Here is a 19,193-nt window from a genome sequence, read left to right on the forward strand (position 1 = left end):
CTCTCTCTCTCTCTCTCTCTCTCTCTCTCTCTCTCTCTCTCTCTCTCTCTGTCATTCTCTAAGTATCCTTTTAGCTGGACATCTACAATCCCTTTTTCAGAGACAATTTTTCCTTGCCTCTTGCTTTGATTGTTAATCACCTAGGCTTTACTGTCTTTGAAAAGTAAATCTATTACATAGATCCTTGAAAGGCATTGGCATTTGAAATATACTTGCAGGAGAATCAGTAATAATCTTAATTAGTCATCTTCACCATTCTGTAGTGATGTTGTTTTCAACTGACACAACATCTATTTGATATGTTACCATAAAAATATTTATGATTAATTTATTATCATTTTAAAGAATTCATTAATTAGGTCATTAAAATGAGCAGAGTGTGGTATTTTTATACATCAGAGCTAACTGTGAACAATTGCCCTGGGAGCAGGATGATTTGGATGGAGACAAAAGAGTTAATCATCTCAAGGTTCGTAAATATTGATTAACTTAATTCATTTTAAAAGAAAAAAAAAACTTGGAAATTCTCAGGAAAGCATACAATAATACTGATATGATCAGTTTAGATTTTTATCATAGTTCAGAATAAAGATTAATGTAGCTTCAGCTAGGATTATTTTTGGTTCCACTGAGTTGGGGTGAAACCTTGAAAAATACAATTCACTTATCTTTTGTTAGAATGAGATAAAAATACTGAACTCCTATCTAATTTCCAAGGTCTTGTAGTCAATAACTCTATGATAAAAGACTTCAACAACCTATGGAAAGAAGCCTTTTTTAGCAACACTTTCCCAAAAAGTAAGTTGATTTAATATTTATTATAAAGATGCCTAGCACTCTGCAGAATTATGACATGTACCACCGAGAAGAAATAAAGACTAAGACACTTACCCCTCATGCTTTTTTTTTCCCCAAAATGTTTGCATATACCTATCACTGTTTTATATAAATGCCTTGCAGAGTGGGTAACCTACTCAGAATAATGTCAATGTATGGATCAATCAGGATTCAACACTTTAAGTTCATTTAAGATGTAACTGATTTAACTACTATCAAAATGTCTTCAAAGGAAAATAGTAGAGTAGTTCCTTCCATTTTGAAGAACAAAAGGCACCAAAACATGGTACATCCCCAGACTAGGAGTTGGAATTGGCTTTAGATTCTGGCTTTGCCTCTGAATAGCTGGATGATCCTGAAAAGTCACTTAACCTCTTTAGTTCTCAATTTCCTCATCTGTAAAATGAAACTAGTCAAGGGACTTCTTTCTATGTGAAGGGAACATAACTCTTCCCCCTTATCCCACTATACCTAATTAATCTTCTTTTTCCTTGGCCTCATTAACACATATATGCAGTAAGTAATCACAGCAACCACAGCCAATGGCATGGATGCATTTTTACAGAAAGATAAAGACATAAAACAAATATTCAGCATGTGTTGGGATCTTAACAAAGTTGTATAGCTTCAGGAGGGTCAGTGAAGTCATCGTGCAAAGCAATTTAAAATTCAGCTTATAACTGTCCTTCCCTTGACAGCTCAGAAAGAACATTTCAGAATTGATTGCAAAATTCAATCCAAAGAGAAACCCCAAGTTTCTCACCAGGCCAACAAATGGAGTTGTGCCAATGTGAATCCAGTCTGGATTGGCACACCATTTCTTGGCTTTGGGGACAGACCACATGCGATCAATATCAAGAACTTTAAGGAAAAGGTAAAAGCCAAGGGCAAAAAGAAACAGAAAAAATTGGTCTTGATATATGTTCCTAAACTTGCTGTTTGAATTTCAGGTTTGTGTCCAAATGCTTCTGCCACTAGCACACCTACAAATCAGACACAGAAATTTTAAGTGACTTTACTTTCTTCTCAGTTAGTCAAAATATCTATTAAGCACCTACCATGTGCCAGGCACTCTATTAAGTACTGGGGATTCAAAAACTTAACCACAAATTATGTTTTTGGAGAAACAGTATGTCCTTGTGGACAACTACTAAACTTAGAACCAAAAAGTGTACTGTATTCTTATAGTAAAATATAAACTCCTTGAAGAGAGAGATAATTTTTCATTTTTTTGTGTTTGTATTCTTCATCACCTAGCACAGGGGGATAGCTAAGTGGTGCATTAGACAAGGCCTGGAATAAGGAAGACATTTATGTTCATGAATTCAAATAATGCCTCAGATATGTAATTGTTGTGTGATCCTGGGCAAGTCACTTAACTGTTTTTATTTAGTTTCATCATCTGTAAAGTGAATTGGAGAAGGGAATGGCAAACTACCCCAACACTTTTGCCAAGAAAACCCCAAATGGGAAAACTCCACATCACTTAAATGACTAAATGACAAGCAAAATGCCTTGTGCATAGTAGTATTTTAGAATAAAATTGTATTGGATGAGTAGGTTTAAGTACAACCTCTGCCATTTATTAGTTTTTTGACCCTGGGACTCAACCTCTTGGGGTTGCAATTCCCATACCTGCACAATGAAGGGCTTGGAACAGATGCTCACTAAGGTTCCTTCCTAACATGTGGTTCATTCCATGGCTGCTTTTAAGAAAGAAGTAGTTCTTCCAAACTAGGTCTTGGGTCATCATTCTGTCCATGTTTTTTTCATCTGCAAAAGTGAAGAAATTAAACCAGTTGATTTCTCAGATCCTTTCCAGTTCTAATAGTTATTAGTCTATGATTTATGGCCTTTGAGTATGTCCCCTAATTATTCCCAAACCAATTTACCAAGCAAAAACTGTCATAATTTCTAAACCCCACAATATGTTTGCCTTTCTAGAAATCTAACCACCAATAATAACCCAGACTTTTCATTCCTTCAAAGTCAACAAGCCTCCCTCTGTAAGCAGAACACTTAATTTGTACTGACAAATAAATTTTGGGGGGTCTGTATATATGATTTCGTCACTTTAGGAAACTTTAAATATAAAAACTCTCCAATGATGATGATATTAATAAGTGCTGATATTTGTCATTAAGTCATTTTTTTTCAGTTGTGTCTGACTCTCTATGACCACATTTGGACTTTTTTTTTGGAAGAGTATAGTTTACTATTTCTTTCTCCATCTTCTTTTACAGATGAAGAAATTGGGGAAAACAGGGTTAGGTGACCTGTCTAAGGACACACAGCTAGTAAATCTCTAAGACTGGATTTGAACTAAGGAAGATGAGTCTTTTGGGTTCTAAGTCCAGTGTTCTATCCATTCAACAACTTAGGTGCTGATGTTTATTTAATGCTTTAAGGTTTGCAGAGTACTTCATGTATTATTATCTCATTTGAGCCTTACCACAACTTGTGAGATAGATGCTGTTATTATCTATTATCTCTGTTTTACAGATGGGCAAATTAAAGCTGTGACAGATTAATTGATTTATGTATGTTTACATAGATACATGCTTTTGCAAGTGTAAGAGGGCAGGTTCAACCCAGGTCTTTTTCAGGGAGGAAGTGAGGCAGAATTCTAAGCCAGTCTAGCATACAATCTCCTATGCCATACTGCTTCTCTTGATACCTTATCTGTTACTTACAGTTTTAGAGTGTTCCATAGAATGCAGAAAGGTAAGTTACTTGCCCATAGCATATATCAGAGGTAGGATTTTAAATATTCCTGACTCCAAGACTGTCCTTTCTAGTATTCCACAGCAAAGATAAATTTTATCTCAAATAACATATGTCATTAAATTACTGAGGATTTGAAGAGGACAGAACATTATCTTTAACTCTTAGGAGCTACATGACAAACTGCAGTTTCAGAAATAATGGGCACCTGCTCAGTGAAACCCATCCACACATGGATGAGTGTGCACAGATGATCCATCACTGAATTGTAGGGAGTGCATTCAGGTAGCCATATTTAATTCTACCCTGAGTCCAAACATTAAAAACCCAAGCTAAAGCAATAGTTTGTACAAGTATTTAAATTAGAAAATCAAAAAGATATTTCTTACTTCTTCATATTCTATGGTATCATGTTACACATGGTCAGCAACAATAGCCTAGAGAAAGGAACATAAATTCCAAACATTCCCCTTTTAGTTCCAGCAAAAATAGGATAAAATATAGCCAAAAAATGAGGCTAAGACTTTTAAATGACAAAAATTAAGAAAAGTGATCATATTTACCACCAATTACTCCAAGAACAACTTGATGAGGAAAATGTGTCGCTATGAATACTCTGGAGATGCAGACACTGATTCGAATCAACCAAAAACACTCCAAAGAAATGACCAGGTAAGTCCGTGATGGAAAGACAAGTACACACATGAAAAGAAGTTGCAAGAGGCTATAATATTTTATTTAAAGCACTTTTCCCATGTGCTATGTAGGATTTGAAAAACTTAACAGTTATTGAAAGTTACTATATGAAACTTACAAGTAGGCTATCTTCATGTAATAATAATAATGTCATTGTCATATTTATTATTGGCATTAATCTATTATATCAAGATAATAATTATTAGCATTTATATAGTGCTTTAAAGTTTTCAAAGTGCTCTAAAATGTGACCTCATTTATTTTCACAACAACTCTATTAGGTAGATGCTATGATTATCCCTAATTTACAAATAAGAAACTGAGGCAGACACAAGTTAAATGACTGGCCGAGTTACATATCAAATGAATATCTGAGGCTGGATTCGACCTCACTTTTTCCTGATTAAAGGTCCAGTGCTCCATCCACTGCGTCATCTTGTTTTCTTTGTTTAAGTCCTAAAATTTAATAAATGCTATAAATTAAAGCTAACTTAGACATTATAATATTTTTATTGATTTGAGAGACTGGTACATGGGAAATAGTAAAGGACATTCACTTTTTCTCTAAATAGTCAAGAACTTGTCAATGAATAGGAATCTGAATAGACTTCAATAGATAGTGAAGCATAGAAGGGCCTAGTAAGTTAAATGGTCAATTAGTATATGGCCCAACTGGACAACTGAACCACAGTCATGCAATTTTTTTGTTTGTTGTTAAATTAGTTTTTGATTGTATTAAGACTGATAAATGATATAAATCTAATGGTTTCACTATAGTTTCTAGTCTTTTAAAAAATAAACCTTCTAGTGTTTTTTTTAAGAAGAAAGTTTTATTAATTAGATTCAATAGAATCTGATAGCTCATATTTTTATTTTTAAGATTTAGGGAAAAGGTCCTGGGAAACTTGAAACTACAATTGAGATGGAAGGCAATGATGTTTAAAACTTCCCCTTTTAAAGATCACACTAAGAAAAAGCAGTCATTTCTTTTTTTATTATTATAGCTTTTTATTTACAAGATATATGCATAGGTAAATTTTCAGCATTGACAATTGCAAAACCTTTTGTTCCAACTTTTCCCCTCCTTCCCCCCACCACTTCCCCCAGAGGGTGGTTGACCAATACATGTTAAATATGTTAAAGTATAAGTTAAATACAATATATGTATACATGTCCAAACAGTTGTTTTGTTGTACAAAAAGAATCGGACTTTAAAATAGTGTACAATTAACCTGTGAAGGAAATCCAAACTGCAGGTGGACAAAAATAGAGGGATTGGGAATTCTATGTAGTGGTTCATAGTCATCTCCCAGAGTTCTTTCGCTGGGTACAGCTGGTTCAGTTCATTACTGCTCTATTGGAACTGATTTGGTTCATCTCATTGTTGAAAATGGCCACATCCATCAGAATGGATCATCATATAGTATATAGTATTATCTCCTGGTCCTACTCATTTCACTCAGCATCAGTTCATGTAAGTCTCTCCAGGCCTTTCTGAAATCATCCTGTTGGTCATTTCTTACAGAACAATGATATTCTATAATATTCATATACCACAATTTATTCAGCCAATCTCCAATTGATGGGCATCCACTCAGTTTCCAGTTTCTGGCCGCTACAAAGAGGGAAGGCAATCATTTCTTTAAAATATCTCCAAATGTTACTCCAAATGAGCATCTTTGGTCTTTTAGAATGGTTTTAAAATAGCATCAGGTCACAAGTTGCTTCTAGAAAAAGAAAAAAAATTATTGCTGAGACTTTTAAAAGAAGGAAGCAAGGAAAGAAAGAGAACTTGCTATATTAGTACAACTAATACTTTAATTAGAGATGGAAGAATTGAGGTAAGCGGTGACATAGTCGCTAGAAAAAAAGAGCCTGAAGTAAGGAATATCAATTCAAATCTAGTCTCGGACACTTATGTGCTATGTAATCCTGGGAAAGTAACTTAACCTCTGTATGTCTCAGTTGCCTCTTCTGTAAAATGAGAAACATAATGGCATGTAACTCCCAGGATCTAATCAGATAATATTTGTAAAGTGCCTAGCATGCGGCCACTTGAGCTGTTTGAGTTTCCAATTGTAAAATAAGTTATTGTGAAGATTGGATGAGGTGGTGTATATAAAAACTCTAATGCAATATATAAAATGTCATCTACTATTACCAGTGATTTGTAAAAGGGAAATTAGTGGTTGTGATATGTAAGAATTTTATTCAAAGCACTGAAAAAGTACAGCAGGAAAAATTGATCAAAAGACAAAATATTCTTAGATTTCATCACGTTTGCTCAAAGATTCTATAGGAAAAAAACTCAACTGAAACCCCAGTTGAATGCTATTTTGTGAATGTAATTGTTATTCTCATGGAATTATAACATCTTTCTTGATATTTTTACATTAATCAAATTATGAATATTTTAAATATTAGTTGCTATATAAATATTTGCAAACAAGTCAGATGTCATTTTGGAAACTTTGAGGAGATTCTCAGATTAATTATTTGGAAAATTTTGAAATATCAATCAGCAACCATTTATTAAGCACCCACTATGTACTACACACTTGTGTTAATATCCAGTATTACTCACCAAATCGCATCATCAGCTGGTACTTGGAAATTTTTTATTACCAATAAAATTATTGTAGAATGTTCCAGGGAGGAGGGAGAGAGTGCCAAATGTGCAGGTGGGGAAGGATGATAATAAATAAATAAATTGTTGTCATAGAATACTGCTAAAAAATTAAATGAATATAAATTATTAGCAATCTCAGGGCTAGCTAATGCAGTTAAAAGATTAAGTGAATAAAACACCCCAGGGAGGCTATAATAAGTATTGTAAGGATTATAGGATGATTTCCTCCCACATAAGATTTAAAGGACTGAAAATAAAAAAAGAAAAGAAAATGCTCTGCCTGACCAAAAGGTATAGGAAAGTGTCAAAAGTTTAAATTCCAGGCCCCCATCTATCTATGTCAGATAGAATAAACTTCATTTTTAAAAATTATAATATAAAGAGATCACCAGCAAATAAGACTCCAGGGGAAGATTGTTCCCTGCAATGTGTGGACTGCTTGGAGAACACTCACATCTATGTTTAGGTCAGATACTGGGAATGATTAAAGATTCTCCGTGAACTTCACTGGTCAGGACTAACTGGAATAAAAATGGATTGAATTTTATTTTGAATATATTTTTAAACATTTAAAAGATGACATCTGACCTACATTTTGGGGGCTCAAGAAATTACTATTTAAATGTAAAAAAACATGAACTAATAAAAGAGGGAGGTATAACTGTATATAAATAGACTCCTTCAGAGAGTATTTTCAAACTTCCAGTTTTTCTTGAAGAGGGAATTTGCATGCAAAATAAGTCCTTGTATATTTTTAGAAGAGTTATTTATGGACCACTAAAAATGATAATTATGTTATGGTAACAAAAAGGCATCTAGAATAGGACATTTATCAGTGGAAAATTTCCAACATTCTGTTGAGACAATGGCCATGAGCTAATTAGAGGGTTATCTTAATTCAAAATATAAATCTTCCATTCATGTTGCTATTTGGGGTTTGAGGAGCCAGAATAAATAAATTTATTTCAACAACTACAAGTACATTGTGCAAGGATAAATGAAAGCAAATGTGCTTTATTCAATAATGTCCAATTCAAATGAAATGTTGCAGAAACTCATCTAAAGCTGACCTGTGCAGAGATACTGATGATTTATCTATGCGACCCACAGTGTAGCTCAGCGTAGCTGTTACCATTACATACCAGACATAAGATGATCCCATGGCATGACCTGATGGACATCCTGTAACAATAGTAGTAGAAGAATTTAAGAAGTTATAAAGATCTAAAAAAATTTAGAAGTGAGCATCAAAACAGTAGGCTGATACCTTGACCAAAATAAATATGCCACAGTACTCTAAATGACTTTTTGAAAACTGGGCTGGAGACAAAGTGACCTCTTCCCAAATAGGCCAAAGAAAAGGAGGAATTGAACAAACTACTTCAGTTTTAAAAAACATTATTTTTTCTTAAAATATTCTGATTTTCAACTTAATCAGTCCTGATAAGCCTGAATGTTCAAATATAAGAAAAAAAGAAGAGCTTGTATCTGTAGCAACCTGAATTTAGTGATCTCCTCCATTTATTTCAATTAGAGAAAAATCAAAGCACATCCTTCTGGAGGACTGGGATGAGTCCATTTCCATTCAAATGGACAGATCAAATGATGAATAGAAATTACAGGCAATGGACACTTGCAAACAACCTGTGCACACAAACAGCTGCCCCTTGTCAGCCCCACATGGGCAAAGTCTTGGCTTTGTTGTCTTGGTAACCACCTGGCTCTTTTAGAGAACTGGGAAGTGGAAAAAAGAAAAGAAACCATGAATAGGAGAACAATTTAGGGGAGACTCTTCTTGGAGATAAGATTTCTGGTGAAGTTCTCTATTCTGTGGCTTTCCTGATCCTAAATATCACCCCTTTCCAAGTGTCTAAATATTTTCCTTCTAGTTCATCACATTGCTTGGTATGCCATAGTGATTAATGTTTTCTGCCAATCAATCTCTCTGTCTCTCCCTGCATTCCTCCTCTCCCTCCCTCTCGCCTCGTCCATATCCATCTTTCTCCCTCCCTCCAGTCCTTTCTCTGTCTCTTTGTCTCTCTGTCTTTGCCTCTTTTCTTTCTCTGTTTCTGTCTCTCTCTGTCTCTGTCTCTCTCTCCTGGGAGAATCACTATGCTCACTAGATTAGTCTAATCAGTTTATTTTCTTACTAACACCTAACCGAGAGCTGCAGTTACAAAGAAAGTGATAATTTTGATTGGGTAAAGAAGGAGACAGGAAAACAAGTAATTTTGGAACATAATCCATTTTGAGGAAAATTACTGGTTTAGGTAAAAGATCAATGATCATTTGAGATTATGAAATAATTGAAGATCTAGGAAAGGTCCACTAAGTGCAGGGGTTCTTAAAGTAAGGTTCATGAATTTGTTTATTTGGTTTTAATTTTGATAACTGTATTTTGATTTCAAAAAAAGTTTTGTTTGTCATCCTATTTAATTTTATGAATTTAAAAATATTATTTTGAGGAGTACATTAGCTTCTTTAGATTGCCAAAGAGATCCATGGCATGTGCACACACAAAAGTTTGAGATAGATGAAGAAAGAGTAGGTTGAAAGTAACAAAAGCAAACTCTACTTCCTTACAAGCCTCTGAATTTGGCCTAGTCCTAGTCCTAAAGAAAATAATCCTCTATCTCCTCTGCTCTTTAATGCAAAACTTCTTGCTATCAAGGATGCAAAAATCAGCTATTAGCAATTATACCAAAATCAGGCAACCTGGGAACCAAATCATGATTTGTACGTTTTCCAAACAACTTATCCTTGAATTCGGGAAAAAAAAAAAGTGCAACCAATGTTTAAGTTATTGTTGTTTTCACTAGCTGCTCTTTAAAAATCCAACTATTTCAGGTCTCATCCATCAAGAATGATTGTCACAGTATTTGTATCAGTTGGGCCAAAGAGATAATTAACTCTAAAACCAGTAAAATCAATTAGAAACACAAATACCCAATTTCCTATAATTCCCATTCCTTTTTGAGGGGAGGCAGCAGTGGGGAGTCAAGGTCCAGATCTGTGATTTCATGGTATAGAAAATTCTCAGTTAAGGAAAATCCCTCTATCAATGCTGATTGATAACTGTTCTGCAATTTATCATCTTAGAAAGCTTCCTGAAACACAGTGGTCTAATGATTTACCCAGACTAATAGGCAGTAAAGTTTAGAACTGGAACTTGAATCAGGACTTTCTGATCTTGAGACCATCTCATTTTCCACCATACCTCTCTATTCTATTTTATTCCAACCTATATCCAATAGCATTAACTTTGTGCAACATTACACATATACATACACCCATACAAATGTATAGACATATATATGTGTCTTGTGGCAAATTAATTATATCATAATTCTATAACAATAATAATAAACAATAATAATAATGTAACAATAATATTATCTTCTCTTTTTACTACTCTCCTACGAAAAAATAAACAAAATGCATCATTTTGTAGGCAGAAACTCATCATTCAAGCTAAAATATTTATATTGAGAATATGGTAGGGTCTTATAAAAAAGAGGTCTATTTGTGCATCAAAATACATGAAAAGAAAAATGAGAAATCTAAGCAAAAACTGTTCTGAGGTCATATACACTTTCCTGCTAATGGGAATACCAGGAAATCTTTATCATTCCTGTAGGAATGCTGTATATGACAGTACATTCTCTATCCATTAATGATATTCTCAGAAGACCTATAATGCCTTTGAAAATTGCTTAACAGCATGCACATTGACATTTCTAGAATTACATTGTAGTTCTGGGAATGAATATTAGTTATTGTTAAAGGATGCAGTCCACTGCTGTGTTGCTGAGTAAATACTCAAATAACAAAATTATTTGGGCATTATTATCATATTTCATTTTTTTTGCAGTTAATGCAACAGATGTTGATTATTCATAGAAAATCTGTCTTTCTATAGCATAATATCTTTATGACTTACATTGGAACATTAAGAATACTTTCCAAGATTATTTTCTTTATTCAATTTAATTCTACAAGAATCAATTAAGCATTTATAATGAACCAATTATTATGCTAAACTTCCTACAATAGCCCCATGATAATTTGTTAAATGATCATTCCACTTATTATCCAATGTAGTATAAGCTATTAGTAAAAGGGAAAGAACATTGGTCTTTGAATCCGAAACTGTTGACTCAAATTCAGATTTTTGCCTCATGTCATTTTGAGTAAGTCACATTCTCTGAGTCTCAGGTGTTTTTTTTCATCTGTAAAATGGGGATGATAATATTTGCAATAGCTACCTCACAATATATGCAATAGCTATAAAGAGGCACTTTATAACCCGTAATGTGTTATATAAATGTGAACTCATTCATAAATCTATATATTATTAATAGCTAATAGGGCTCTTCTAATCTAATCTACTCATTTTTAGATAAGGAAACCGGTATATAATGGTGGAAAGACCTAGCCAAAGTAATACTGTGACTTTCTGACAGAATCAGGATTCTAAATTTGTCAATGTAATCATTGCTTTTCTGGCTATCATCTCATTATTCTGAAACTACTAAAAATATCTTACCTGGACTAGTTTCACATGTTGTAGGAAATTGTTCAAATCATGGACCTGAGTGATTTGTATAGATCTGAGTTTCTTGGACCCACCAATAGGAGCGATGACCAAATAAAATCCTACAATAATGATTAATAAATACATAAGTACCATGAACATGGCTTTCATTTCATAGAGTAAATTTTTTTCTCAAATAAAATGTCCCCAAGAAAGAGATAGCCAAGCAAGCAAAAGTATAGAGCTTTTGAAGAAATCTTGAGTTCTCACACATCTCTTACCATACTGACAAGGTTTAATCAGTCATTTCAGTTTTCATCACCTCTTGTAATATTAACCACACAATGAGCTTAGTTTCCTTACTTAAATACTCTCTCATCTTTAGGAGGTTATATTTATTTTGAGGGCTGGCCCTATGATTTCTGTACCATAGAAAATTCCCAGTGAGGAAACTCGTACTACCAATATAGATTAGCATCTGCTCTATAGCTTATGGTGTTATTTTTTTTTAAAGATTTATGGGGTATTGAGAAGTTAAGGGACTTGCCCAGCCTCACACAGCAAATATTTGTCAGAGGTAGGTCCTGAAAATATGTGTTCAGGAAATGACTGTGAGTCCCATTCTTTATTGGGTGATTATGCAATAGATATATAAATTATTCTAAAGAATAAATCTTGTTGAAATCATCCACTTGTTATTTAGATAAGGGTCTTTCCTTTGATTTTGTTACAAAATCAATCAATGTATTTGGGTAAGTAGCTGTTAACTGTGACTATCACAGTTCTGTTCTTCTGAAATGAAATAGTTATATGACCAAGATTCTTCCCAAATTTAAGAATATTGCATGTATTCTGAAATCTTTAAGCTGAATTAAAGTTATGGTTTAAAGAATAATGGATTTTTGAGGAAGAGAACAAAAAAAGCCTTACCATTTAAACGTAAGGTTGAGCCAATCCCCAATGACAGCTACCTATATCATTTTAGTTCCAACTGTCTGATTAAGTTGAAACCATAGTGGGAAATAAACTGAAAATATATTATGAGAAGCTCCCACATTGGACATGAAATTTAGAAAATCACAGTAAGCCCATAGTCCTTCTGCAAATGTTGAATCATGAGAATGCCATTCCAGTGAAGGAAATCCATTCTTAAAAGAAGGTAATTCTGGACACAAAGAAATCACAAACTAAATGTAATAATTTTCATTGCTTTTATAAGGTACCCAGGTGGTGTGTCTGACTGTGATTACAATATGTGATTCTGCCCATCTGTGGGGGAGGCATGTAGGCCTTTTGCTCGTGAAAAGATTGTCAGTTTATGATTTTAATTGGAGGAAAAGAGGTTCTGAAGTACATGCTGATCTGCAACAAGCCATGGGGAAAGTGGGGTTGGGGATAATGGATGTCTTATGCAACCCTTTTTTTGTTGTTGTTGCCTGAACAGTTGGACCATGTTTGCTTACATTTTTGCACAGTTCATTTCTCTGAAGATTGGACATTTGCTTTTCTATGCATGACTAGAGGAATATGAAAGTCATTACCATATGTCAATGAGCCCTCAAAGCTAGGCTTTTTAATTTCAAATAAAATCTAGTTATCAGTTTATTTATTGGTTCTTTGAGGAGGAAAAAGGTAACAATTGTTTAGCTAAAAATGACTAAAATGTGGAAAATAGCTTTTGAATTCCAAGGTTTGTGTTTGTTTGAAAAGGAACTTTGTTCTTATTTTCTAGTCATTTTTCAATTATGACTCCATTTGAGGTTTTCTTGGCAAGGATACTAGAGTAGTTTGCTACTTTCTTTTCCAGTTCATTTTTACAGATAAGGAAACTGAGGTAAACTGAGCTAAGTGACTTGTCCAAGATCATACTATTGGTAAATATCTGCTTCTGTTGTAAGTGCCTGAGTCCAGATTTGAACTCAGAAAGATGTCTTCTAACTCTAGGTCTGGGGCTCTATCCACTGTACCATCTAGCTGTTTTAAAAAGGAAAATTGCTAATATTTGTTCATAGGCAGCAAGGAATTGTGGATTAAGTTCTGGACTTGAAGACCTGGAAATTAAAGGCATATTATTGAATCTCTGTTTCCTTATCTATTAAATGAGCATAACAACTCCTGGGATATCTACCTCACAAAATACTGTTGTGGGACTCAGATAGATTAATCCGTATTAAACATTTTGCAAACTTTAAGTCACTATATTCAATTCAATTCAAAAATATTTATTAAGGGTTTAGTACTAACTAGTAAGGCATTGTGCTCAGTGTTGGGGATGCAAAGACAAAAAAGGAAACTGCACAATGCTTTGCACATTAAGTTTAGTAAATGCTTCCCCTTTTCCATTCATTTATTCTTGCACCCTCAGCAGCTTACATTATTTTGTCTGACTATATAAAGGACAGTATTTTTTATTGCTACTTCCACCTGATATAATCCAATGGGAAGTTTCTTTAAAGATTAACCATTTAGTTTAGCAAATTGCCTGAGGGACAGAAAAATGAACTGACATGCCCTTGGCATAGCTAATACAATCAGAAGCAAAACTTTAACTCCAGTAAAACCCTAATGCCAGCATTGATTCTTTATCCTCTGGGCTGGGTTGGCTCTTCCTGAATGTCATTTACTCTCATCTTTAATGAGACATAAAAGTGGGACAGCAAAGGTTTAGGTCACTAAAGCACCAATTGGGTAACATTATTGTTGAGTAATTTTATCAGTTACTTGGAGTCCTAGAGCATGTTCATTAGGTTCATGTACAAACAGGTCAGAGTTGATATCACAAAAGATGAGAATAGAATATAAAGTAAACTGGAAAAATTAGGGAAATGGGCAGTCAGAATAGTATGTTCAAAAGATCCTCAAAGGGCCTCAAAGGACATCACATGTACTAAGTCATGAAGGACTGGGTAAACAACAGAAAGAAAGGCTGAGGTTTGACTGTGAACCAGAAATGCAATGCTATTATTATATGTTGAGAATGGCAGTGGCTATGGAGGCGGTTACAATCAAAAGTCCCATGTAAAGGCAGGGAGGAGACTGATTTACATAACCTCTTAATGATCCTTTCAGATCTCTAATTCCAGTAATCTTTTTGCTTTATACATAGCTCTACTCGATTCATTTTTGCCTGCTTCCTTTTGCTTCTTTACAACAAAAAACAAAGCAGCCTTTTAACCTCCCTCAAAAAACTTTAGAAGAATCTGAAAATACTCATTAAAATCAATTTGAAAGCAGCTGAATTTTCTTTTTTAATTAGAATTTTGTGCTGAACACATTAGTTGCTTAATGCTTTAATATTATATCAAGGGCTTAGAGAAGCTCCTCAATTAGGGAAAGTATTTATGGAAGTTGGAAAACATCCAACATGAAGGAATGAATGAAAAAAAATCTTTATTAAATGCTTACTGTGTCAGTCACTGTGCTAAGTGCTGGGTGGGCAAATTCTAGAAGCAAGATAGAGTTCACTTCCCTCAAGTGCTGATGTTGTCGTAGAAGATCACATGTAGTTAATTATGGTGGCTGAGGAAAGATGTTTTGTTCAGGGAAGACACAGGAATGGTCAGTAAAGACATAGGATGATTTCTTTACACAAATGACAGGACTGACTTAATACTTGATCCCAAGAGGTATGTGTGGAGAAGGGGAAGGGAAGGAAGGTTAGCAAGATATGATGAACTCTCACCAATTGGGAACATGGGTCCCAGGAAATGGAGTGCCCATCTAGTGCATTGGCAGGGAATGAGTTGGAAAGAATGAGAAAGAGGATAGAAGATTTCCTAGAATTCAAAAAAGGCTTTTACTTCAGGCCTCTCTTCCTCTCTATGAAGCCTCTCCTGCTTTGTCCAAGAGAAAGTTATTTTTCTTTCTTAAAATGTGAATACCTCTTAGCCTGGTCTACTCCCATGCATTTATAATTTAATAATTAGCATTAGACAGATCTTACTATATACCAGGCATTGTACTTAAGTGCTCTACAAATATTATTTCATTTGATCTTCACAGCAACCCTGCAAGATAGATGCAATTATTCAACTTATTTTGTAGTTGAGAAAACTGAGGTAAATAGCAGTTAAGTGGCTTGCTTAAGGTCACACAAGAGGAATGACTTGAACTCAATTGGTCTTGCTGACTCCAGGCCCAGATCTCTATCCACTATACAACTTAGCTGTCCAGAAAAATATAATTGTCATCATCTTCCCTCGCATCTTTATTTTTGTTTGTCTGCATGTATATGTTTGCATTTAAATATGTAATATACAATTATGAATGTGAACATGAATATAATTTAACATAATTACACATTTATTATAGTATGTTTATTATATGTGCATATATGTGTATACACACACACATACACACACACACACACACACATATATATATATATATATATATATATATATATATATATATATATATATATGTACCCATATTATTTCTACCATTTTAGAAGGTCTATAGGAGGGTTTGAGTCAGCTTTCTTTGGTCTTATAATTTGAAATTGTGTAATACATATAAATTGAATTGAAATTAAACTTGGGAAAAGGTTGAACAAATAATAATTAAAACTGAAACATTTTTATATTAAAAAAGAAATTGTCTTGACAGCAACAGAACAGATCTTGCTATTAGCCTTGTTCATGTCACTGGATAGTGAAATCAATCCGACAATCAATAAGCATTGTTAAATGACAGCAGTTCCATAAATAGATTTGTTCTTTTCTGGAGAGAGATACTAGTATTGTATTCATAATTCTGAGGTTTTTCTCCTGGACTTAACTTGTACCCAATATTTCATTTCCAAGCTTGACTTGTTAATGACCATACAACAAAAGTTAGTTTCATTCATTCTATGGGTGAATTTATTTATCAGGTCTCTTGACTTAACTTTTTCAAGTTGATTCTTAAAACTTTAGAAGAAGAAAACCAGAAAGTTAGACAGTCTCCTGTATGCTCTCATAAAACTTTGCCCTTTCCCAATAACTGCCCCATTTCACTTTTATTTAATCCATTCAGCATATTTGTTTAAAATAGGTATTGTTAGAATGATGATTCCCATTTCACAGATGAAGAAACAAAGATTAAGAGAGTTTACTTAACCCAAAAAGATTTAATAGCAAGAGTCAGCATTGAGGGATAAACACAGTTCTCAGTTTACTCCCAGATTCTTTCTTCCCCAATGACAGAATGAATTTAGCTAATGCAACTCAGGTTATTTTCATGTGCTTTGCATTCATAGTGCAACAATGTTTAATTTACCTTCTTTGAATATCATATCAAACAACAAGCATTTATTAAATATCTCCTCTATATGTACTCAGCACATTAAGAGTCAGCCTGTAACAGCTGGGTTCGAGTTCCACTTCTGACAAATGTATAAATAAAGCATTCATTAAGTCAATATAGTTCAATATTATCAAGAAAACTGCCAGATTCTCAGTAATTCCAACTATTTGAGCTCATCTAAGTAGAAGCAAAAGATGTGTTTGGCTGTGATTGTAAGCCATTTGTCTGGGAGAGAACCTTAACAGTTCATAATGCTGACCCTATAAACAAGAATGTTGATACAGTTTCTCTCTTTCAGGCTGGTTAAGCCAAAATCGACAATTGTGTTTCAGACATGGTTTCTGTCCCATTTGTTAGATACACAAATTGATACATTATATAACCTTTCAAGCTGCCTTTCACCTCTATAACTATGAATTTTCATTTTTTGTATGTATGATTTTTATTTGTGAAATCAGAATGCAAATGTAGTCTGGATTTGCCAAAAACTGGTTTTAAACAGGCTAGAGGCTTATTGCTCTTCTTAATCACTAATTTACTCTGGTTATCTGGATCCTCTGCTTCAAACTGTTTTGCAGACTCAGGTTCTAAATTGTTTGCAGTGTCTTTAATGAACCATGGGCAAAGATATAAAGTAATGAGCCTTGCAAGGTCTTAGCTTCCTCTTATTCTGGACTTTTTTTAAAGTATTGCATAATTTATAATGTTCATTTTCAACCCCAATTTGTCCTTAAATCAGGGCATGAATGATCCATTTCTATTTACAGTGAATGATGTCAAATGCATTCCTTTTCTGCAATATCATCTTAAAAAATTAAACTTTAGGCTCTTGCATTACTTAATACTCTGCAGGCAGGATGTGCTTGGCATGGAAATGAGTGCTGTTCCTTACTTAGCTAACATACAAAAAGTCTAATGCTAGGAGATGGATGGAACCTCAGAGGACAAGCTCAAGGATAAAAGAAAGTCCACAGAAGAGCAAACAAGATAATGTGTGTATAAAGTACTTTGTAAATCTTAAATCACTATATAACAATGTGAGTTATTGTTTGTTTGTTTAACTGGACCTATGATTTCATGAGTGTAGGGAACTCAGATGGAAGAAATTCTCCCTATAATGCAGATTAGCAGATCCTTTGAAATTTAAAGTCACTGATTTAAAGACACTGATTTGTTCAGAGTATAGTGAGAAATTGCTGGGGAAGATTACATGCACTATGTTACCTGTATGTGCACTATGTTGCCACCTTATCTTACTCTGATCTTATCTATCTCTGACACAAGTCTACCTTGTTTTCTTTCTAGCTCTCTCTTTCTCCTCCTACTTCCTAGTGAACATACTCCAAGCCTTAGTCCCAGGATCTTTTCTCTTCTTTCCACACTTTCTTTCCACACAATATCTTTGACTTACAATTTCAATTGCAGTGGTAGCTCCATACACATCGTTAATTAGTTCTAGAAGGCATTATGAGTGGTAAAAAGGCAATGAATTTTCCCCATGAGTATATCTCTGGTACAAAGCCTAACCATCCTTCCCCACTCAAATTCCCAAAGGGACAAGTGGGACTTTTAGCTACGGAGAAACCAGCCTGCCTAAACCAGCCCAGCCGGGTTCCTCCCTTCTTGACCTAACTCACTTTCTGAGAAGAACCTTTATGCTCTCTCTCTACCCCAGGCTTCCTTTGGGGGCAAAGAAAAAGGACATAGAGAGGAAGCTATGGTCCTCCACCCTCTGCCACCCAAAGCTCAGGCCATCCAACAGACTGAGGGCTACCAGGAGTCCTGGGTCCTCTGCTGTTGACTATCTCCACAGTCACTACTACCTCTACTTGAGCTCCCTCCCACTGCTGCTACCTTTTGCTCCTACTTCTATTGTTTCTCATCCTGCTGAGCAAGCAGGATGCTCTGTGCCCCTTCCAGTTCTACAGTTTCAGAAGCTAGGAGATTATACTCTGCAGCCACATCATCCTGCAGGAATGCCCTCAATTGTGAAAACTTCAGCATCTTCTCTGGAGAGGAGTTGCTCACAGCCAAAGGCAATAGCAGTGGCAGCAGGTTGGGGGGAGGGGGAAGAGGGGACTGGGCAGAACGCCTGACCACATCTCTACTGCTCAACCAAGATAACAACCAAGTGTAATGAGTGTTGAGCAAGCCTTAAGTGCTAAAATGAAGCATTTTTTTTTCTTGTGGATAAGCATTGAATATTAAATTCAATGAGTTCTAAGTGCCCAGGGTATCACTGTATTACCCTACCTAAGTATGGAGGAAACAGTCACTTAGAATCTTCTTTATCTGTTAAATAAGAAGGTAATGGGAGGAATAGAACTCCAGAGTCCCTTCCAGATTCTAAAATCTTAAATCTTATGATCTGATGAAACATACTATCGTCCTCCAGAGAAAGAGAAGTCACGAATTCAGAGTACACATTGACATGAACATGTGTATATATGTACACACATATCTCAAACATATATGGCTAATTCAAGA

The 19,193-nt window shown here is 34.6% G+C and overlaps 1 protein-coding gene across 1 annotated transcript; it reads right to left on the minus strand.

Annotated features, from left to right (window-relative positions):
• Nucleotides 1-1,308: 1,308 nt before the first annotated feature.
• Nucleotides 1,309-12,567, minus strand: G6PC2 (glucose-6-phosphatase catalytic subunit 2). Its single transcript, XM_074297417.1, is given in 9 exon segments — nt 1,309-1,410; nt 1,412-1,743; nt 1,746-1,820; nt 4,125-4,214; nt 4,217-4,240; nt 7,958-8,068; nt 11,433-11,542; nt 12,351-12,510; nt 12,513-12,567. Coding segments are annotated over 9 exon segments (1,059 nt in total).
• Between the last annotated feature and the right edge of the window lie 6,626 nt (nt 12,568-19,193).

Source organism: Sminthopsis crassicaudata, chromosome 3, assembly GCF_048593235.1.
Source record: "Sminthopsis crassicaudata isolate SCR6 chromosome 3, ASM4859323v1, whole genome shotgun sequence".
NCBI classification, from domain to species: Eukaryota; Metazoa; Chordata; class Mammalia; order Dasyuromorphia; family Dasyuridae; genus Sminthopsis; species Sminthopsis crassicaudata.